The sequence below is a fragment of the Castor canadensis genome, chromosome X (genome assembly GCF_047511655.1).
Source record: "Castor canadensis chromosome X, mCasCan1.hap1v2, whole genome shotgun sequence".
NCBI lineage: Eukaryota > Metazoa > Chordata > Mammalia > Rodentia > Castoridae > Castor > Castor canadensis.
This window is the reverse complement of record NC_133405.1, coordinates 98,038,163-98,061,318: the sequence shown is the minus strand read 5'-3', so window position 1 is coordinate 98,061,318 and position 23,156 is coordinate 98,038,163. Positions and strand designations below refer to the sequence as shown.

At 40.3% G+C, this 23,156-nt stretch overlaps 1 protein-coding gene across 1 annotated transcript in view; it reads left to right on the top strand.

Moving 5' to 3' along the window:
* Nucleotides 1-1,229: 1,229 nt before the first annotated feature.
* Clcn5 (chloride voltage-gated channel 5) overlaps nucleotides 1,230-23,156 on the top strand; it is a 143,948-nt gene continuing 122,021 nt past the window's right edge. The window contains exons 1-3 of the mRNA XM_074063790.1: nucleotides 1,230-1,436; nucleotides 2,062-2,178; nucleotides 3,525-3,687. Of these exons, the coding sequence (XP_073919891.1) occupies nucleotides 3,672-3,687 (16 nt within the window). The 5' untranslated portion in view covers nucleotides 1,230-1,436; nucleotides 2,062-2,178; nucleotides 3,525-3,671. The remainder of the gene's footprint in view (nucleotides 1,437-2,061; nucleotides 2,179-3,524; nucleotides 3,688-23,156) is intronic.

The following is a 23,156-nucleotide window of genomic DNA, read 5'->3' as shown; positions in this document are numbered from 1 at the left end:
CAGCATTTCTGTCTTTACTTTCTGGGTTCAGAACCTCATGGTGATCCTAAGTGACAGTCCTGTTTTGCTTTGAGCTTAGTAAAACACTGCTTTTAAAATTCATCTGAAGTTCATTATTTCCCCAAATCCTGTAATGATCCTATCTTCTTCTTTGTTTAGTGAGATGATCATGGTTTTTCTTTTTCTGGTCATGGTTTTTCTGGTGTGTGGTCTCCTTATTGAAATAGGTCAAAAGCTTGACTATGTTGAATTTGTCTCTGTCTCTGGTGGCCTTATGCTGACTGGGCGAGGTTATAGGTTTTGCATCCCTGACCACTTAACTTGTCCAAAGTAGGCATTCAAAATTGTTCACTGCAAAAGACTCTGAATTAGTAGTTGGGTTCTAGTTAGATTACCTGGGTTGATGATAGGGATTCCAGACTTGGTTTTCCAGTAATTTGGTTAGCTGGGTCATCTTAAGAAAGTTAAGCATCCCATTTGGCCTGTTTTCTCTTTTTTAAAACGAGAGGTGGGGCTGTTGCTTTTTAAATCCTAGTGCCATGACTTTGGAATTCGATGAACCTCGGTTGGAATGTACCACACACTAATCCTCTAAGTTTTGCGTTTCTGGGCCTTTGTTTTGTATTGGTTAAAGTGGTGATAATATCTGGAACAGACATAGAGATTTTCCAGTGTTGGACCAAGTTGACTGCTGCTAGCATTACTATATTTGATCACAATTCCTACTGTTATGTGAGGTCTGAAAAGTTACTTAGCCTTTCTGTGCCTCTGTATTCTTATGAGTAAACATGGAGAAATAATTATACATACTCCACGGGGTTATCGTGAGCATTAAGTGAAACGAACAAAGTAAAAGACTTCGAAGAATGTCTGGCATATAAGAGGCTCAAAATATGTGATCTAACTGTATTCCTGTTAGATTTTTACTACTAACTACTCTGTGGGCCAGAAGCTCAGGATAAATATTTCATTCTAAGGACAAAAACCAAAACCACGATCCTAGCAAACTGGAAACAATGAGACCAAATGGTGAATGGCTTTCCAAATAAAACTGACACGCCCAGCACTGGTAGGACCCGCCCAGTACTCATTAAATATGGCAGCGAGCCGGCCGCCCTACTGCGGTTGCGCACGCTCAAACTCCTCCCAGCGGCTCCTCCTTGGCCGGCATCCCCCTCCCTCCCCAGCTGGGCGGAGGTGCCCTCCGTGGCGCGCATGCGCAGACGCTGGCTGGGCTGAACTGATACTCGCTAGGCGTCTGTCACATGAGCCGCGCTCCCGCTCCGCTCCCCCTCCTCCCTGGCTGGGCTGTGTGAATGAAGCTCTGCCGGCTACGTGGGGCGCTAGCTCAACTTGGTGTCTTGGACGCCAGAGTCAACCGAGCGCGCTGCCCACCGGCGGTGGACACGGGCTCCGCAGCTCCTGACCGGTGACAGGTAAAGGCAAATGGGCTGTCCCTTCCCCAACTGGTCCTTTGCGGGCCGCTGGCTCCCGGAGCACCCTCCAGAGCACTCCCGAAGTGCGGCGACACAGGGGAAGCGTTCCCTTGCTGGCTGCACTCCCCGGAGATGGGGGTTCCCCTGCCCAGCTGCCACCTCCTGGCATCGAAGGAGGTAGACAGGCTAGTTCCAGCCAGCGTGGGGCGGCATCTTCCCGGGAGCCCAACCCTGTTCCCGGAGAAGGGTCCCTGGGCTGCCCTAGAAAGTTTCTTGGCGGAGCGGCGCCAAGCCCGTCCCGTTTTTGAATCAGGGAGCTTAGCTGCCTGTGTTCCCTTTCCAGGACTGAAGTAGGCTGGCGTTGGCTGGTAAATCTCAGCCACGGCCCGATCCTTGTCCCTCCTGCCCTGGACTTGCTGCAGGTTTGTGTGGGTCTTGGCGAAGTCGAGTCCAGACGCTCGGAAAAGTAGTTGCTGCGCGTTTTCCATTTTTTTTTTTTTTTGGCTACTTAACGCGCGTAGCTTGTTCTCCCCAGACTTTCCACCGTAGAACTTGAGCGTCTTTACCAGGAAGGGAAAAGCTTTGCCCTCACTTAGCTTCATGTTTACCTTCATTACCATTTCAGAGCAAATCAGTTGCCCGGAGTTCCAGGTGAAGTAGTGCGTCTGCCCAGTGTGACAACGTCAGTGGAAGCTGTCCGGAGTAAATGAGGGAAACTCAGAAGCTGGAGTGTTAAAAGCCGGTAAGAAACAGCTGTACATACATTTAACATCCTCAGAGATGTTTTAGTTTTCTCCAAGTCTCACGACGCACAGAACAGTACTTCATAACTGCAAGCGAAATGAGAGGGGAAAAAAAAAGTAAACCGAAAACAAACAGTGCCAGGTTCCAGATAAGTCATCGGAGCGATTTTTCCTGGTGAATTCATCCTGGGAGTTCCTTAAGTTCTTAGTTTTCTTGGACTTCGGGAACCTTTCCTTATCCAAAGCACTGTCTGTCTTTTCTCTAATGGTGTCTTTGGGACTAGTGTACACATTAACCTTTTTGTCTTTTCAATCAAAAGAGCCAGTGTGATTGTCGAGTTAGTATTTGGGCTGTTGCACTTCAGAGGTTGGAGGTGTTGATTGTGTAAAAGCTATGCAAATAGTAATGGACTCTGATGTTCACCAGGTCAAAAAGATGAGGACTTTTTCTGAGAAATAGCAGATGGACTACTAAGGAAGATCAAATTATTAAGAGCTTGTTTAAATGGACCAAGTATTTAATAGACAACTAACTATAGTAGTCATATCTCTTTTTATTTTTCTACTATTGCAAATTAGGTATTGTCCTAAGGTTGGATTTGAAGTTTTACCCATGGGAATTAGCTGAACCAATTTGACTTTACTTAAACTTACATTTTTTCTTGGTTTATTTCCCCAACCCTAACAATATAAACAATATATGTTCAGCATAGGAAATTTGCAAAGTGGGAAAAAGTATGACGAAGTCCACAGAAAGAACCACCACCCTGTGGGCACTCTCGTTTCTCACTTTTTTTTTCTTTTACTATGCTTCCTTTCTTTTTTTTCCCTATACAACATCTGTTTCAAAACGCTTTACAAAATTTGCTTTATTTTCTACTAATTTTTTTTTTTTTGGTGGTACTGGTGTTTGAACTCAGGGCCTCGTGGTTGCTAGGCATGTGCTCTGCCCTTTGAGCTACTCCACCAGCCCTCTCTACTGATTTCTTCATGTACAGTTGGGTGTTTTGGGGTTGAGGAGGGGATTGGATCAGAGCATTGAAGTCTCAGATAGGAAAGACACAGCTGTTATCTCATCCAAGCACTCATCCTTGGAGATTCTGAGCCCCAGTGACTGAAGTGCTAGTGATTCACTCAGTATCCTATAGCGCAGTCCCACAGCATTGTGTGGCAATGTTAACTGGCTCTAGATCTCTGATTCTTTTCTTCCCTGCTTAGAGGAAACTTGACACTGCTCATGTCTGCATATCTTTGAAAGAGGTTCAGAGAGGGGTAGGAGATAATTTTCAAGCATTTGAAATTTTTTTTTCTGTTTAGGTATTTATTTTTCTGTTTACATTTTCAGGTTTGGGACCTTAGCATCTTGCAGAAAGCAGGACCACACAACTTCATTTCCATCTACGCACCATTCAAGTCTCTCTACAAACCTGGGGGGTGGGGCTCTGGGAAACGCTGAGCCTGTGACCCCAACATAGGAGAAGCTAGGTTCAAGATGGCCATGTGGCAGGGTAAGAAATTAGCACTTATTCCTCTAACTGGTTTTTCTTCCTACTCTATCCTCCACCCCCCACACTCAAGCCCCCAAGCCAGTGGCAGGCAGCCAGCTGTTTCTTTAATTTAACCCTTTGTCTTTGCAAGGACAAAGAACATTAGTTTAAAAGTAGCTGCTGTAACTAGAAGTTCAAATTATTTTCAAGTGGAGGTTAGGGAGGAGTTAGGAAAATGTCATGCCAGAAGCATTTAAAAAAAACTCCCTTCATTTAAACACATGCTCATGGGAGTTATATGTGAGGAATCAGGAGATTTTTCCTATTTGCGTTTTTCATTTATTTCCAGCAAATTTGTCTTATAAGATTCTCAAAGGTGGGGGAGACAGATGTTGGCACTTCTCTGGCTTCCTCTTTCCAATGAAGGCTTCCTTGGGATTTAAGCAGTTTGAATAAGTACATTTAATGTTATAATGTCTATATTTGGTGATAGAAGAAAAATGCCTATTTTAATAATAAAAACTACCTGAGAGCCAAGCTCACTAGTATCTTGGCCGATAGATTACATCTCATGTTGACCTGAGAATTTCTAGTACATATAAAGGTATTTTTTAAATTTTCGGAGTGGTTGAAGATTGTGTCCTTCAGGAGTCTATCAGAATCTTTATTGGTGTATAGAATTTTTTATGTTTAGCAGAAGAAGTGTGGGTTTAGGAAATAATAGGCGAATATTACCAAAATTGGTCTGTGACCCACAAAAGGTTAAAGGTCACTTGGGTGGAATGGAGTGAAAATAGCATGAATATCTATTAATATTCCACCGATAGGTTTGTTGTTATTCTAAAGTATCCGTTAAAAATGTTTCATTGTGTTGGTTATTGTTTAAAACATGTAAGCCACAAAATGTAACAAACAGTTTTGAGATATAGGGGTTGCCAATTTAAAGACACTGTTGAGATGGAATTTGGTCTGTATGCTGGCTTTGACTTACATGGTGGGCATTTATCACGAGCAGGGTAGCTAGTCGTGCTTAAGTCTTGGTACATTTTTTTTCAACGACAGCAGCATACAGAGCTACAAATATGATGCAGGACCTTGAACGGTTCCTTGTAGTCTGGGAAAGACAGACATATGAATAAATAATTGGTTGCATTGAAGTAAATGTTACAATAGGGAGAGGTCCATGAGAGAAAAATATGGTGAAACTTTTGAGTTGATCTGATAAAAACGAGTAGCCGGGTATGGTGGTTCATGGTTATAATCCCAGTACTTGGGAAGGTGAGGCAGGAAGCTCAAGTTCGAGGCCAACCTGGGCTACATAATGAATTACAGGCCGACTTGGGTTACGCAGCCAGATCCTATCAAAACAACAACAACAACAAATAGGAGTTGGCCAGATGGGCAAATGAGAGTATTGCATTCTGGGCAGACAGAGAAGCACTGTCTGGGAACTTCCAAGTTGCTTTGTTTGCCTGGTGTGAGATGTATAGGGGCATGACCTCAGATGAAGCAAGAAAGGTAGTCAGAGGCCAGAAAATAAAGAACCTTGTATATTCTAGGAAGGATTTTATACTTTATCCTGGAGACAGAGATTTGAAACAGGGAAATAACAAGCAGATTTTGTTTTAGAAAGATTACTTTGGCAGCAGTGCTGAGGGAGGGCGGGAGCTGGAGACAATGAAAGCCTGCCCTCATTCCGGCTGGAATAGTGGTTTTGGGGAGAGATGACAAGGGTCTGAGAAGCAGCAGGAGCAGTGAGGTTAGAGAGAATGGGGTGAGTTCTAGGATGTTCTATGACTGGATTTGGAAAGAACTGACCCCAGACTGACAGTCAATTTGGGCCTGGGGGTTAGTGGTGCCATTGTCTGGGATGGGGAAGCCTGGGAGGTGGCTGAAGGGCATGAGGATGGGGGCTCCTGGAGTTTTGAGCTTTGGTTTGAACTGTTTGGACTGAGATGCCTTTGGGCTGTCAGGTCGATGTTTCAAAAGCAGTTTTGAAAGTATGCAACTGGAGTTTGTTCAGGTGGGGATCTAAAGGTTTGTTCAACAACGCATAAAGAGCTTGTGTGGTTTTCTTCCATAGTTCACAGAAATGTCTTTAGTTGTTAAGGATTTATTTATTTTATAATAACATTTTAATATTTATGAATTCTTAATACAATGTTATGTTTTCTTAATAAATAATATATTTGGCAAGCTCAGGCTGTACTCTGAGCTGCTAAAAATTACACTGAAGTAAAATCTCACTTTTGAGCATTAGTAAAGAGGGGGACATCATTCCATAGAAGTAAGCTCTTTGGATCACTGCAACTTATCCCTTGTTTTGGGCCAAGGATAGTATGGTGTACTAGTTAGCAATGTGGGCCTGAATCCAACTGTGATGGTTCTGTCACTTGGTAGCTGTGAGGCCCTGAGCAAGTCACTTACCCTCTCTGAGTCTCAGTTTCTGCTTTGTAAAACGGGATAATAATAGAACTTACCTTATAAGTTGTTGGGAAGTTAAATAAGATAACACATGCAAAGCAAGTGGAACATATAAATGTGTGCTTTATTATAATCATAAGATGCTTAGAATATTTAGTTTAAAATTTAGTGATCATTGTTACTACTACTGCTATCACTATATTTTCCTTTAGCCTGGGTGGGACTGTGACCCTGGAGGAGGTAGAGGTGATTTCAGAGTGTCCCTGTGGTAGTCTGTTTGATTTTCAAGTAGAGGTTTAGACCTGAAGAGATCAGAACACAGCTAGCCACATGCTGAAGGTCAGGGAGGTAGTAGGCCATCTTTGCCATTGAACTAAAGCCTGGGTCTCTTAGGGTCCTCTCTCCACGTTCTGTCCATGGGCTCATGCAAGAGGGAATGTATAGGTCTGTCCTTAGAAGTCTTTGGAGGAACGAGTTGAAAAACTACAAAAGCTACAAGAACCCAAATCTCCTTGGCTTCTTGGGTCATTGCTGTCTAGTTCCTTCCTGGGAGAATTTGATCAGAATTCATTTACCTCTTTAACATGGCCACATTACTATTTTGACCTCACTTGATGGAGCCTTCTAACACATTTTTGGACCACCTTAAGAAGAATGTACAGGGCACACTTTAAAATTATTTTTAGTGGTACTGGGGTATGAGCTTAGGGCCTTATGCTTGGCAAACAAATGCTCTCTACTATCTAAGCCACATCTCTGGGCCTTTTTGCTTTAGTTATTTTTCAGATTGAGTCTTACACTTTTTGCCCAAGTTGGCCTCAGACCACAATTCTCCCGTCTACCCCTCTCCTGCAGCTGGGATTATAGAAGTGTACCATCATATCAGGCTTGTTTGTTGAGATGGAGATCTTGTTAACTTTTTGCCTAGACTAGACTTAAACTCTGATCCTCCTGGGTAGCTGGGATTACAGGCATGAGCCACCTCGCCTGGCACATTAATATTTTTGATAACTCAAGGTCAGTGTTAATAACATTCATTGTATTTGTCTAACAGTGAAGACAATATTGAAGAGAAGATTAGCCAGTTTGATGTTGGAAACTTATGCTGTCAGGTCTTACTTATTTTTACAGCTAACATTTATTGAACCTGAGTTGTTTGCCAGGCCACTCTGCTGGGCCCTAGAGATACAGTGGTCAGGGAAAACAGGTATGGTCTCTTCTCTCCTGGAACTTACCAACTAGGATAAAGGTAACATTTCAAATTAATGAAATGATTTATTTAACATGGTGAAGTAATTTGGAATGGTGATATAAACATAAATTTAAAAGTATTTAAATAGTGTTTCTTAATAAAGGAGGGAGGGTATCAGAATTTCCTGTGGTGCTTTAAAAAATATTCCTGCTCTGGTTTCATCCCCCTAACTTGTGATTCAGCCTTAAGACCTGAGCATTTGAAGAAGCCTGTGAGCAACTCTGATGTGTAATCCTATTTAGAAATTGTTGCATTCAAGAATTAAAAGGTAAAGAGAGCAAGAAATGATAAAGGAATGGAAAAAGTAGGGGTCTATATAATCCTGGTGTATGGAAGATATTTATGTGCATAATATCAAAGGTAGAATAATAAAGAAAAATATTAATATCATCAATTATGTAAGAATTAAAAACTTCTGCACCAACCACAAATAAAGTTAATGAGAAAACTAGGAACAATTTCAGCAAGACTCATTATCCTCAACAGGTAAAGACTTACAGAACAATAAGAAAATCGTAAGAATTTTACTAGAAAAATGTTCAGAGGAAAAATAGATAAAAGGAGAAATCCAAATGGCCAATAAACATAAAAAATGTACTATCTCAGTAGTCATCAGAGGAAGGGGGATTAGAATGGCATGCCGTTTTCTCCAATATTAATTTTCAAAGATTAGAAAGGAATGACAGAACCCAGAGTTGGCAAGAACACAAGGAAGCAGCTGTACTTGCACACTTCTGCTGGAAACGTCAATGTGGCAAATTTATCAAAAGCTTGAAAAATGTGTTTACTTTTTGACTTAGCAATTAATTTTCCTGGAGTTTATCCTAAGGAAATAATTAAGGATATACCCAGTCATGTATCATAAGGATATTAACTGTAGCATTTTCTATAAAGGGGGAAAGTGGTTACACTTACATTCTGTTGCAACTATACAGTGGAATACTATGGTTACTAAAATGGCACTGTGGGGACCTATGTATTAACATAGAAACAGGCTCATAATATAGTGCTAAATGGGGAAAAAGCAGATTCTAAATGATTCCTAGTTAAAAGTATGGGCTTTGGGCTTAGACCTGGAATCCAGTTATATCTTTATCTGCTGTATGTTCCTTAAGCTCCCCATCAGTACAATAGGGATAAAATGCTAGCTAACCTAATAGTTCCCAACCTCTGGGCCCATTAGGATCACCTGGGGATCTTCAAAAACTTCAGAAACTGAGGCCTCACTCAGCCCAATTGTCCTGAATCTGGGATGTAGAGATTTAAATTTTTGAAGCTCCCTGGGTAATTCCATTGTACAGCCAAGTGCTGGAACTTTGAGTAGTTGTTGAGGGGATTAAATGGGAAACCACAGTGCCTGATATGTAGAAGTACTCAGTATACAGTAACTATTATTATTACTCTTAAGTATTAATAGATGATCCCATTTTAGTGTGTATACTTGTATTCATGTATGTACAATATCAAGAAGGATCTGAGAGGCTATACACAGAATTTACTAAGTAGATGCAGCTCAGTGGTAGAGTGCGTGATTAGCAGGGGCAAGGCCCTGGGCTCCATCTCCAGCACTGCAAAAAACATTAAATAAAAGAAATTATAGTTGACTTAATTTTGCTTACTTGTATCTTTCCATTTTTCTGTAAATAACATGGATTACTTGTGAATTTAAAAAACGTAATTTCTGAAGGAAATATATATGTACATACCTTTTAAGATATTTGTAGTAAAAAACTGAAGACATGGTTTTCATACTAAGGGAATGTAAGTAAATGATGGTAGATCTACACATATTTGGCCATTGAAAATCAAGACCAATAGCTGGACATGGTGGCACACACCTGGAATCCTAGCACTCAGAAGGCTGAAGCAGCAAGATCTTGAGTTCAAGGCCAGCCTGGGCTACATAGCAAGACCCTGCCTCAAAAAAAAAAATGAAAGGACTGGGGGCTTGACTCAAGTGGTAGAACACCTGCCTACCAAGTGTGAGGCCCTGAGTTCAAACCCCAGTACCATAAAAAATGCAATTAATAAAAAAAGTTAAGACTAATGCGGGAAATGTTCCTGAGGGAAACACAGAATGGAAGGAAGTGCATGCTCCGAAGTTGTTAAAGTGCCTTTCTCTAGGTGGTAAGATACACTTTTTCTCCTTATGTTTATTTTCCAACTTTTATACAACAAATATATATTACTTGTACAACCAGCAACCAAAGTTTGAAAATGAGATACAAAAATCAGTGGACTCCTCAATTCTGTGTCGAAAAAGGAGTACAGAGTTTGGGCTTCTGGACACTTGCTTCAGCCACTCTGTGTGCCCCTCTGCCTTTTTTGAATTAAAAAACCAAAGAAAATCAAGCAGTCCTTTGGAGATGTGGTTAGAGCAGGCTTTTTGCTCTTACTGTTTCCTCAAGTACTCTTGTAATTTTTGGCTGTCTCTCCTATTGACTCCAACAAATCTTTCCGGGAATGAGTGGTGATAGGTTGATTGTATGAAACAAATTGGGAGGGCTGGTGGAGTGGCTCACAGGGTAGAGCACCTGCCTAGCAAGTGTGAGGCCCTGCGTTCAAACAAAACAAAACAAAATGGGAAATTACATTGCATCTAATAAAGAGGTTCCATCATAATGTATGCAGAATATATGAGGGTATGCATAAAAATAAGGCAGAGGAAAATTATGATAGAACAGTTGCAATGAGCAGCTGTTCTGTTGACTTCAAATCCTATAGAAGTATATATTTGGACCTTGTAGATTTTCTAAGGCGCATCACAACGTATTTGTAAACACTGCAGTGAGCTAATACATGGTAGGCCAAGAGGGAGAGGCACACAGAGTCAGTGAGGTTTGGTGTGAAATCTGCATAGCCCTGTGGCTGGCTAATTGGACCACTATCCATCTGGTCCTGACCTCTGATCACTGACCAAATGTTAGTATCTGTGTGACTCTCCCATTGTTTGTAGAAGTAGTAAGGAAGCAGAGCCCTCCCCTTTTCCTCCATCTGGCATAGCACCTTCCTTATAGCAGGTACTCAGAATTGAGTTCTTTGTCAATTTAGAAATAAATAAATAAAAATTAAAATAAAAAATGAGTGTCTCTCATCACCAATCACCTTTCCACAACTCCTCGGGGGGAAGACAAAAAAAGGGGGGTAGGGGATGGATTCTTATGGCAAGCTTTGAGAAAGGGGGTAAGTGGAAAGAGTATTCTGGAAACTTCTTTCCAAGCACAGGCTCTGGAATCCCACACACCTGAATCTGAACCCAGCTCTGCTGTTTGGTAGCCAAAGTTACTTCAACTCCAAAAAACTTGAAGTCCTTTCACCCAGGGTCAAGTGTGTTCTGTGAGACAGACTTACTAGGTTTAGGTCTTGGCTTTGTCACTACTAGCCATGTGACTTTTGGCAAGTTATTTAATCTCTTGTGCCTCACCCTCTTCATCTGTAAAATGGGATTGATAATAATATCTACTTTACTAATTAGTGTATTTTAATATATAGTCCTTATTAGATTATTGGGAGGATGCAATGGGTTAATACGAATATTAACCTTTGGCCACTGCTTGGCACTTGTTCATTATTCACAAATGCTAGCCATTACTATTATAATATGCAAAAAATTATGATAATATTTTCCTCACATGCTTTTAGATGAGAATGAGGTAACTATGGAAATGCCTGGTCCATTGTAGTTGCTCTGATTGTATTACAATTATGTAATAAAAGTGAAGTGTATTATTCAAGGGATATTTTTAAGCTGAAAGGATCTTTAGATTATAATCTGTTTCAAATGTCCAATCTTGCAAAGGAGAAGTTGAGATATTCTAGGCCACACAGCTGGTACCTAGAGCCAGGATGAGACTCTGGGGCTTCTTATAGTCAGTGTTGCTCAGCTGGCTCACTCTTTGTTTGTTTACCTATTCAGCCCTTTGACTTGGGTATTTTATAGTTTTCCGACTATACATTATCGCTACTGTGAAAAGTATGGTGTTTTTTTTCTTCTGAAAAAATTGCCTTTTCATTGAGTCTTTGGGGATATGTTTTCCTTCTTGTCATTATGTTACCATTTTTTGAAATATGCTGAGGGTTCTTATGTTTTCACCAGAATTACGATTCAGAACTTCCTGTTTCATGTACTGCAGTTCTGTGTGTCACTTGTAGGGGAGGTAGGACTAGAAAGTTTCACTGTTGGTAGCAACAAATGCCAGACCCTTCTTCCTACCTCCGTTAACACCCCAGGTATTTATAGGACTGTGGTAAGACCAAAGAGGCTGTTGAGGCATTAACAATGTGAGGTGACCCTCTTAGCAATGCCGTATTTTGATGCTTTTCAACTCCAAACCATTCTGGCATTAGGTGGCGTTAGGATTTCTTCCCTGACTACTTCCATGAGACACATAGAGCAACACAGAAATTACGGGATAGAGTAATCAGAAAGAGATTCAGAAACCATCCTATTACTAGGTGTGTGAGAAACTCTGGGCAATGAATTCTTTTTTTTCCTTCTGCATACCTCCCCAAAGAGAACCACGCTTAATTGCATCAGTGACATCTTCTGCCCAAAAAAGTATTCAGATGTAGAGAGATTGCCTGGTTGTGTCTGTGCTGTTTTCTGGTCCTTCCACCATCTCTTTGGTCTGGCCTACCTGTGGGCCACCTATGACTCGGTTTTGAGTATGTCAAGGTTGAAATCATGACTTTTCCTATTTAGCTTGAGAATGGTGAGTGGCAGGTGGGCAGGGGAGTCTCTGCCTTTCAAATTTCCAACTCTGTCAAGACCTTTCTTTCTTGGATTATGTACTGTGATAATAAATAATAAGAGCCTCTTCCTCTTACATTTCTTTGTATTGAATAATTGTACCATCATGCACCCAATATCAAAGCCCAAATTCTGAGGAACGCCATATGTTTCTTGCTCTTTCCCATCTGCCAGCTGCATGCTCTGTAAATTGTTTATGGCATACATCTACTTACCTGTCAACCAGCTTTCTCCCAAGCCTCCCCCATTTTTTGGTAAAATTAACCTTTCCCTTCTTTGTGTGTGTGTGTGTGTCTTTTTTTGGCAGTACTGAGGTTGGAACTCAGGGCCTCACCCTTAACAGGCAAACATTGTACAACTGGACCCACACCTCCAGCCTTTTGCTTTAGTTTGTTTTTCAGATGGTGTTGTGCTTTTGCGTGGGCCAGCCTAGAACTGCATCCTCCTATCTCCATCTCCAAGTAGCTGGAATAATAGGCATGAGCCACACTCCTGCCTCTGTGTGCATTCCCTTGCTCTTGCGTATAGCTATCAAGGGCATTGGCTACGTTTGTCCCATACTTTTCTTCTCCGGTCTCCCTTGTTCTAGGCCCTGTGTTTGGTGGGTACTGGAGTCATGGTCCCTGCCCTCCTAAGCTTTGCAGTCTTGGGGGGAAGTGAGTACAAATATATATTTCCTTATGAAGTGTTACGAGTGCCAGGAAAGTCAAGTCCTGTTGAGGAAGAAGAATAATAGACAAGACATCATTTATAGAGGTAAGAGGGTCTGGGAGGAAATGACAGGTTCACGTGAGACCTGTAAGATAAGTAAAAGTCTCCAGGGACGAGTTAGGATTCCAGGTGTAGGAAGCAAAATAGAAATTTCTGAGGTGAAAAAAACCTGGGTTCTTTCCCACTGCTATTCAGTGTGGCTTGTCTGTAGTGAATGAGGTATAAAGGGGTGCCAGATGAAATTGGAAGAATGGGCAGGGGGCGGGTCACATGGGACTTTGTAGGTCAGGTTACCCAAGTGAAGGCCTTTCAGATAGATAAGGAAGAGCAGGGTGACCAGTGAATGAGCAGGAAGTGTCTCATCCATCTTCCTGTTCAAGGCAGAGAGTGCTTAGCACGTAGTATACGCATACTATGAATCTTTAATGAGTAATCACTGCTTGGCCTCGCTACCAGGTTGCCATGGAAATTAAATGAGATAAAGTATGGTAAGCTGTTTTGCAAAACATAAAATGTTAAATGATTGTTATTCTAGATGTGATTCCTTACATTCTATGCAGTGATGCTTACAGACATCCAACTGTCACTAGGAAAACCCCTCCCATTCTTTGTTAAAGTAGCAAAATCTCTCAATTAGATCCCATGCCATGAATATGCTGATGTACTGAGTTCTTATGTATTCAAATTGTCTCTCCATTACCATAAGCCTTTTAACTAATTTTGAGGGAGTAGGAGCTAACTTATATCACACCATTATGTGGTACTCCTGATGTAAGAGATAATTGTGGGTAGTGTTGCCAAGGGCCACGTAGGTTTCTCTCTGTGCTGAATTCACTTCCTAAATCTCTGAATTGAACAAATCCATTATCTAAGGGCTGGATTAAGACTGGGGAATGGCACCCTCTGAATTTGGATTTGGATGGGAGCAAGGCTAATCACAGTAGGGTGTGCCTGCCACCAACTGTGGCACTTGGTTTTCTAAACTGTTAAAAGATGTAACAAAATGGCCAGTGCTTCACTATTGTACTAAATATCCTGTTTGAGCTGCAGGAACTTCAGACCTGAGGATTGATTTACAAGCCCACCTCTGTGCACAGTTTGTGGCAGTATAAATTGGTAGGATCCATTGAGAGGTTAGCTTGGAAGTCCTTATGAAAATGTAGAATGTGAATACCTTTTGTCACAGTGAATCTATTCCAAAAAGGAACCGCACAAAGGTCACTTGTTAGCAATCATGTTGCTTGCTTTACTATCTTCTTACTGGCAACGATCTTAATGTCCAGCATGACAGACTGGCTATATTAATTATGGTATATCCACACTGTGGGAAACTATTCTTTTCAGTTTAAGATACATTTTTCAAGTGGAAAATATGGTACAGGAAGCTATTATAGGATCCCGTTTGTACAACACAAAGAAAGAAGGGAGATATTATGCGATAGATACATATGAGTTTGGAAGTAATGTTTTTTATTTATTGAAAAAAATTTTATGGTGCTGGGGATGAGACCAGTGGATGAGCAGGGAGTGTCTCATGTATCTTCTTTATTCCAAGGCAAAGAGTGCTCAGCACATAGTATGTGCTTATTGAATCCTTAATGAATAATAGCTGCTTGACCTTTCAACCAGGGTTGTCATGGAAATGAAAATGAGATAAGGCATGATAAGCGCACTCTACCACTGAGCTACATCCCCAACCCCCTTACCTTGTATATATGTATGTTTACATATACTTTGAAAATTTCTGGAATGCTGCCTAAGAAACAATTTTCAATTACCTTGGAGATTATGGGTTACAGGGCTTGACTATACTTTCTATACTGCTTGATTTGTTTGCAACAACCTATAGTACCTTTAAATAGTAAAGTTTAAATAAAAGCCATACCTCATAGGTTCTTTCCTTGACACTACTAATTTGTACTAAGAAATAAAAGGTGTAATAATGGTTGGATGGGTGGTCAGATGGGAAGCACAGCAAACTAAGGGCTCTAAATGCGACTAAGGAGTCACCATAGGCGGGGGCTGGGGGTAGGAGAGATGCTGCCTTGTTAAATCTTAATGCTATGAAAATAAGTAAGCTTAAGTTACATAAAATTGTGATTGCAGTAGTTTTTTGATGAAATAATTGTAATTATATCATTAATTTTGATCTCTGGGTATTTTAATATCCTAAGTAGTATAGTAATTGTATTACAGGCCACAGCTTAAAATTAAGTGTCTCGGTGTTTGGAATAATAGGTGTTCTTATTCAGTTTGTTTGAATGTTATTTCTTGAGCTTTTTGCTTAAGGACCTGAGGAGAAATGCAGGTATAGGCTTATGTTTGAAGCACAGAGGGTGTTAAGTTGCCTAATATTTTTACTATAAAGTTTTGGTGAAATCATCAATTCTTTCAGGTTCATTTTGGTTCATTTGCCTCAAAAAGAGAGACACAAGTCAAAGGGATGTCTGTCTGAATGGCCTCTTGATTTGATATAGTGTGAAATTCCTTTGCCCAGTTGTGGGCTTTCAACGACAAGACTGTCCTGTGCTGACTGACCCAGGAGGTGGACTGAAGAATACTTAACAATGATTCAGAAGCAAGACACGTGTTACTCCAGGATATTGGTGGCAGAAACTGAAGTGATGGAAAAAATTGTGAGAAAGGAGAATGACTAAGTCATTTCAAGTTATAGGTGGGAATTGAAAGCATGAAGAGTACAACTTCTGAGAGATTTTTCTGGGTGTGGGGGAAACCGGAGTTGTGGACCCCAGGCCCAAACACCTGAGCTTCCACATGCCAGGCCTGTCCACTCACCCTCATACATCAAATAAAGAGGATGGTGTAGGGCAGAGAAAGGAGATTTATTACTTAGCCTGGGACATGCCAGGGGAAGAGGCAGAGTGAGCTCAGCCCATCTTCAGCCATCTTTGAGGTACAGATATGGGCTTTAGCTTTAAATAGACAGAGTTAGGGGCGGGGACAAAGGTATGCATAGTTAAACAGTCCCAGTCACAGGTGTGTTCTGGTTGACCATTGTCTTAGTCCGAGGGTTCCGAGAAGGGTTCTGGAAAAGTCATTATCACTGTCACCACTTGAGGGGAGCTATCTGGTTCCTATGAGGTGATTACTCCTGCCCTAGGGTGTAGCCTCATCATTATAGGTAATTGTCCTCATTTGGGGGGTGGTCTGTCCTGCAAGGCCCCACTGTCCCTTAGGGGTAGTTTTTTGTTTCTTGTAAAAAAGGTGCTATCAATCTTTCCTAGCCTTTCTTGATTCCAAGGTGGCTGCAGAAGAGAATGGCTTAGAGCAAAGGACAACAGATACAAAATGGAGACCGAGATGCCAAGCTTTTCTCCTGTTTTTAGTTAATTCATAGGCCCAAGTAAGGAATCAGTGCTTTTCCGCAAAAGCGATTTAAGCACTTCTTACATGGGGATCAGGGCACTTGAGGAGCTTCCTGGAGTGTAGTTTGGGGCTGAACTTGAACCTTGACCTGGAGGTTATGCATAGTGAACCAGGGCAGGAAAATTCTCACCTTTGCCAGTGATCATAGAAGCTGTTGGAAATGGCCCTAGTGTAGATGGGGCTGGAAGGAGGGAGGAATTAGAAGAAGAAATGAAGACATCGTAGAAAGACAGAGAAATCTCTGAGCTGTGAGTGGGCTGGACTTCGTGTGGGTCTGAGACCAAGAAAGAGAGCGCTAGGGGCTCAGCAGAATGGCTCAAGTGGTAAAGCGCCTGCCTAGCAAGTGTAAAGCCCTGAGTTCAATCTCCAGTACTACCAAAAAAAAAAAAAAAAGAAAGGAGTCTAATAATAGCTGTCATTTTTGACTACTTACCATGTGCTTTCAGATGTGCTTCATATGGATTATTTAATAGTCATGATAACTATAGGGGCAGGAATTTAGGTATAAACTGGTTGAGTAATATTCTGAGGTTGTAATTGGTGTAGCATGGGTCCAGGACTGTTTGGCTGTAGAACCTGTGCTCTTAGTTGTTCTGTATTCCTAGGAGCATAGCTCCCAGAATTCCTCCTCCCCTGCCACCCAAAAATAGGGCAGTAGCCAGTTATGAAAGAAGCAAACTTATTAGAGTACTCTTGCTGTGATCCTAATAGCAAATGGAATGGTTTCAAGGGAATAAGAAAGGAGAAGCAATGTCTGTGAATAAGTGGAATACACTTCTGTGGCCCAAATTCTACATTCTTTCTAAATTTAAGTAAGTAATTTTGTGACTATCTTCTATGTAGAAAATATTACTAAGTATTATGTGTGGGACTAAGAAGATTCAGAAGTAGACACTCTTCTCCCCAATGCCAGTCTCAGAGGAAGTTAACTTGTGCACGAATAACCACAACTCAAGTGAGTGTTAGAGACACATTCTAAGACAGTTATGGGAATACTGCCATAGCTTGAATCTTGAATGTCCCCCAAAGGACGATTGATTGAATGCTTGGTATCAGCCTGTGGTGCTAATTGGGAGGTGGTGGAAACTTTAGGAAGTGGGGCCTAGTGGAAGAAAGTTAGATCATTGGGGGTGTGCCCTTGAAGGGATATTGGGAACCCAGCCTCTCTTCTTCCTCTCTCTTTCACTTACCAGTTGTCATGAGGTCAGCAGTTTCCTCTATCACATGCTCCTGCCATGTATATACTGTGCTGCCACAGGCCCCAAAACAGTGGGGACAATTGACCATGGACGGAAATCTCCAAAAAGTATGAGCCAAAATAAACCTTTTGAATTTTTAAGTTGAATTTCCTTAGGTATTTGTAACAGTTAGGGAAAGACAATTAACACAAATACCACAGGAGTTGGGCAAGTGAGGAGATGGTATCTGAGGTCCACTGTGTAGTGTCGAAGTAGAGAAATATAGTTATGATGGAGATATGATTTCAGCAAGCAAAATACCAGGTGTAGCTGGGTGCTGGTGGTTCATGCCTGTAATCCTAGCTACTCAGGAGGCAGAGATCAGAAGGATCACGGTTCGAAGCTAGCCAGGGCAAATAGTTCGAGAGACTCTGTCTCAAAAAAAACCCTTCACAACACAGGGCTGGTAGAGTGGCTCAAGGTATAGGCCCTGAGTTCAAACCCCAGTACCACAAAAAAAAATACCAGGTGCATTTGAGAGAACTAGGTGTGATATATTCATATACATCGTTTCATTAAGTCCTAATAGCAACTCTTTATTGACCAAATATGATTTATTGTCAAACCATGACAGTTGAGAGTAGAGTGCTAATCAGATGAAGTGGTCATAAACAGGACTGACCCTGGGAAACTAAGACCTATAAGGAAATTGGTATTATTCTCACTTAATACATGAGAAAGATGAGGCTCCATGTTGCATAGCTAGAAAGTGGTTGTGCTAGGACTTGAATTCAAGTATGACTCCAAAATCAAGAACTCTTTACTTCATGCTGTACACAAAGGGGTGCAATTAAGGGGTTTGAGCAGAGAATTGTAATGGTCAAGAGAGACTGGAATTGGGGAGGTGAGTTAGGAGATTCCAACCAAGCTCACATGGTTATTGGCAGAATTTATTTTTTTGTGGTTGTAGGACTGAGGCCCTCAGATCTTAGCAGCTGCTTGCAGTTGCCTGCCATATGACCCTTTCCATAGGCATTTAAGATCATAGCAACTTTCTCCCCCCTAAAACAAAAAGGAATCATTTGCACTTTTTTGTGTGTTATATATACACGCATATATGAGATAGATACACACAAATACACCTAGTGAAGGGAGTGATATTCCATTATCTTTGCCTTTTTTTTCTATTAGAACCTAGTCACAGGTCCTATTTACACTCTGGACAAGAGAATTATGTGAGGACACCAATACCAAGAGTAGGACATTATCGGAGATCACCTTATGGTCTGTCTGCTATACCTGGCATTGGTACGAATTATACTAATTGAAGACTTTCAAATATATTACTAATTCGTCAATGAATACTATCACTGCTAAGGCTGCTCTGACTCTAATGAAAAACAGTGCTCAGTACTTTACCCAGATCCACTGTGTGGGACCTTCTGCTGAGACCAAGACTTCTGGAGCTAGGACAGAGTGGGATGGTGATGTCAGCCTATCAGATACCCAATCAGATACCCAATAGAGATGTTAATTTCTCCTGGATCTGTGGTTTAGGGGAGCATCTGGGCTGGAGTAAAGATTTAGGAATCTTTTGTGTATAGATGGTAAATGGGGCCTAGGATGTGGGTCTACTTTGAGAGGAGATGGGTGCCAAATGTAGAATCCCTCTGCCTGAGGGATTCCCCTGACCTAATGTAACAACCTGAATGAAAAAAGAAAGCTATCCAGCCTCAGAGGAAAAGTTGTATTATTTTTGTCTGCTTCTGCCTTCAGTCCCATCCCTTCCTGTCTATTCCAGGTACTACTTATCCAATTTTCCTCCTTTTATTCTCTCTCTCTCTCTCTCTCTCTCTCTCTCTCTCCTCCCTTCCCCCTTCCCCTCTTCCTTTCTCCCCCTCTCCCCCACTCTCTGTACCCATTTGCTACACGATCCATGAACATGTTCTGGCGTCCCTTTGCTGTGCCATCTAGTTACCAATACCTATTGAACCAGCCACTTAGCTTTTCTGGGCCTCAATTTTCTCAAAGATTGAGTAAGTTCCAGGGGAACTTAATGTCAGAACACTTCAAGAGGGGTAAACAAGATTTGAAGTAATTTTATCTTGAGTGATTCTGTATTTTAATACTTAGTGTGACCTTATCGTAAACTGAGATACAGCTCAGGAGTTTAAGTGGGTTGCCCAAGGTCAAGGCCAGAAATTAGGTTCTTTGACTTGTACGTAGGCCATTGTTCATTAAATTTAGCTATGGCTTCTGTATCTCCTCTTTTCTTCTTTGAGTGTCCTGAAGAGCACAATCAAGTCTTTGACAAAAGGTTGGATCATGTTAGATGCTGAGCATTTTGTAAATTTATGCAGTAATACTCAATATTACCTGTCATTAAAATACCAAAATAACCCCAAATAACACAGAGGAAAGCATAAGTTACATTTTTACATGTATTGACATGAATGTAATATTATAGCGAATGGGAACAGAGCTTAAAGGAAATGAAGGGTAAAGGAACTTAGTATAACACAGTTAGATGGCATTGCTCTAAGCTACCATTTTGAAAAATGTTGGCTTTTGGACTGACTCCCAAACTCCATCTGGTTCCCAGTTTGGAATTTTAAATGGGTTAAAAAATATGACTTTCCATCACTCCCACCTGCCCTTCCTAGTTTAATAGATAACTATTTAAAAGACAGGAAGTAGAAATCATTGATTTGCTTTATGAACTTAGGAAATATACTTGGGTTTTTAGCTCAGATTTTTCATAAATGGATGATGATGATGGGAATTAGTATTTACTGAGCCCTTGCAGTTTTCCATGTACTATTCTAAGATTTTCACATATATTACATTTTAAACTTCAATCCAGCTCTATAAAGTAAATATTGTTATCCCCTCTTTAAAATCAAGGAAACTGAAGCCAAAAGAAATTAAGCCAACTAGCTAATACACAGTGGCTGGTATGAATGGAGCTAGGCTGTAAGTGTAAAATGCACACTGGGTTTTAAAGACACTGTGATAAAAATGAATCTAAAATATCTTAATTTTTTTATATGGATTACCTGTTGGCATAACATTTTATATATATTGGGTTGAATAAAATTCAGTATTAAGGTTAATTCCACCTGTTTCTTTTTACTTCTTTTAATGTAGCTTCTATAAAATTTCAGATGTGGCTTATGTTTTTGTTAAGAAAGTATTGCTCTAGAGAGTTCTATCAAGTTAGCTCCTTTTATTATGTAAGTGGAAGAAGTAAAAAAAATTAAATACATTGGGCTAAAGTTTGCTGCTGTACTCATTAAGTCTTTAGGTGGACATCAAGTCTGTTTTCTAAGACTGAATTATTAAGGGGTGAGGCACAGGGAAGCTTTTAATCTTGTGAGCATTCTAGAATTTTAGTCCTATACACACCTATTGAGTAACTATAAGATACTTTGTTGATACTGTGGTCCATGTAAAATTATCAACTTGATCTTTCCATTAAGGAACTTATAACCTATTAAAAGAACATGTATACACATGACTGTACATACAATCATACATAATGAATGATAGAAACAAAGGACTTAGAATACTAAGAAAATAAGTGGTAATTTGCAGCTAGGGTGAAGAGGGAAGGCTTAGGAAGGAGGTAACATTTGAGTTGGTTGGAGAAAGATGGTAGGGACATGCAGACCTAGATGACAACTCACTGAGTTAGCATGGTTTTCTGCTCAACAAATGGAAACTCTGTGTGGCACAAAATGGAGAGAGGTCAGATACCTTGAAATGTGGTTTTTTGTGTTGCAGTGCCTTCTTCATCAGACCAGTTTCTTACATGCAGGAAACTTCCTAGCATAGAGCAGACTACTTATCTAAGTCTTTTGATTTCTGACCTCCTGAATCAGCCAGGCAACAAGGGCTGATTAAATACATAGTTTGTGCCTGCGCGTATGTTTTTAGGTATGTAGAGATAGATGGGCAGGGAGATAAATCGTTTTTAAACTGTGGTTAAAATGGCCCCACCTTGACATTTAGATTAAGATGCATTTCTTTTTATCTAATCTCTCAGGCAAATAATTGTAGTTCCCTCCATGGGGAGGAGTAAGTAAGGGGGCAGGAAGAGGCCAGGAGTGCCACTCTAACAGAAATTCCTCTACCTTAAAGTGGGAAGTGTTTTCCTTACCCCACTGGTACCACTATGTTGAATTCTGCCCTTTCCTTCCAGCTGCCAATTGTACATCAAATTGATTGCTTTGGTTTTGTGTGGTAGTCATTTGGCATTTAAAAAAGAACTTTGAAAACAAACAAAAATACTACTTTCCAGATCAAATTTGGAAAGAAAAGAACTTTATAACCAAGTAGTGGAAAGTCTCTAGTATATATTTGCAAGGAGACTGCCTTTGTCTTCGAGGTGTTTTTTTTTTTAATTTTGGCTTGTTTTATGCTAATAGAATTTTTCCCCATTAATGTAGAATATGCTACAGTGACTCTTCCTTTCTGCTCTCCAGAGGATACCATCCAGTTAATTGGTTTTTCCTTTTATAGAATCCAAAAATGTTGAAGCTACAAAGGGGTGCTTTCGTGGAATGTTAGAGTAGCTAAGTGTTTTAGTCAGAAATAACTTTTATCTTCAAAATTAGAAATAAATGTAATAATGATTATAAAAGGGACACTATTTGAGGGGAGGGAGAAAGGAGAGGGTGATGGGGAGCAAATATGATTGAAGTACATTACATGTATGTATCAAAATAACATAATGAAGTCCACTAAAAACTATTAAAAATGTGGGAGAGGGAGAAAGCAGAGGGGTTAAGAAAATTTAATCAAAGTTTATCATATGCATGTATGGAAATGTCACAATAAAACCCCTTTGTACAATTAACTTATGCTAATGAAAAATTTCAAAAAGAATTATGTTCTTGTTATAACCATTTTTAAAAATAGAAAATACAAATAAGCAACAAAGAAAAATTTAACATCTCAAATTTAAAGCACCACCAACACACGTGTGTTGCCTTCTGTATCTTATGTATGTGTGTAACTTTAATACTAAAATGGATTACACCATTTTACAAACCGCCTTTTTCATCTTTACATTGTGGGTATATTTACATATTATCAGCTCTTCATCTAAAATAACACTTTTGACTACTATGGCTTATTGATGTGCCATAAGGTATTTAACCATTCCTTTGTTGGTGGACATTCACATTGCTTCCAGTAGTTCTATATTGTTACCAGTCCAGCAGTGAATATCCTTGTAGTGAAATCTTTGGGCATATCCTTAACTGTTTCTTTGGTATAAGTTGTAAAATATAGAATTGGCTGGACAGAAAGGTAAAGGATGATCAAAGGTTGGTCAATTTAAGCTTTTCTTAATCCTGTATATTATGATTAGAAAGTACTTGTCAGTTTGATAAATCAAAAAGGATTTCTTTTTTCTGATGGAGCTGGGGTAGCCTTGCACATGCTAGTCAAGTGCTCTACCACTGAGCTATACCCCCAGCCCACTAGTGAAGTTGAACTTTCTTCATATGCTTAGATTATTGGATAGTTACTTTTTAATTGCTGTATGTTAATTACTAAGGATAGTCTTTATCATGTTACACGTTTCTTCTCACTTTTGATACTTGCTTTGAAATTGATTTGTTTTTGATGTCCAAAAGTTTTTTTTGAGACAAGATCTCTTTCTGTAGCCCAGAGTAGCTTCAAACTCTTGACCCTCTTGCCTCAACCTCTTGAGTGCCGGGATTACTTACAGGAGTATACCATCACACCTGGCTTAAGTTTTGCATTTTTCCGTAGTCAAATA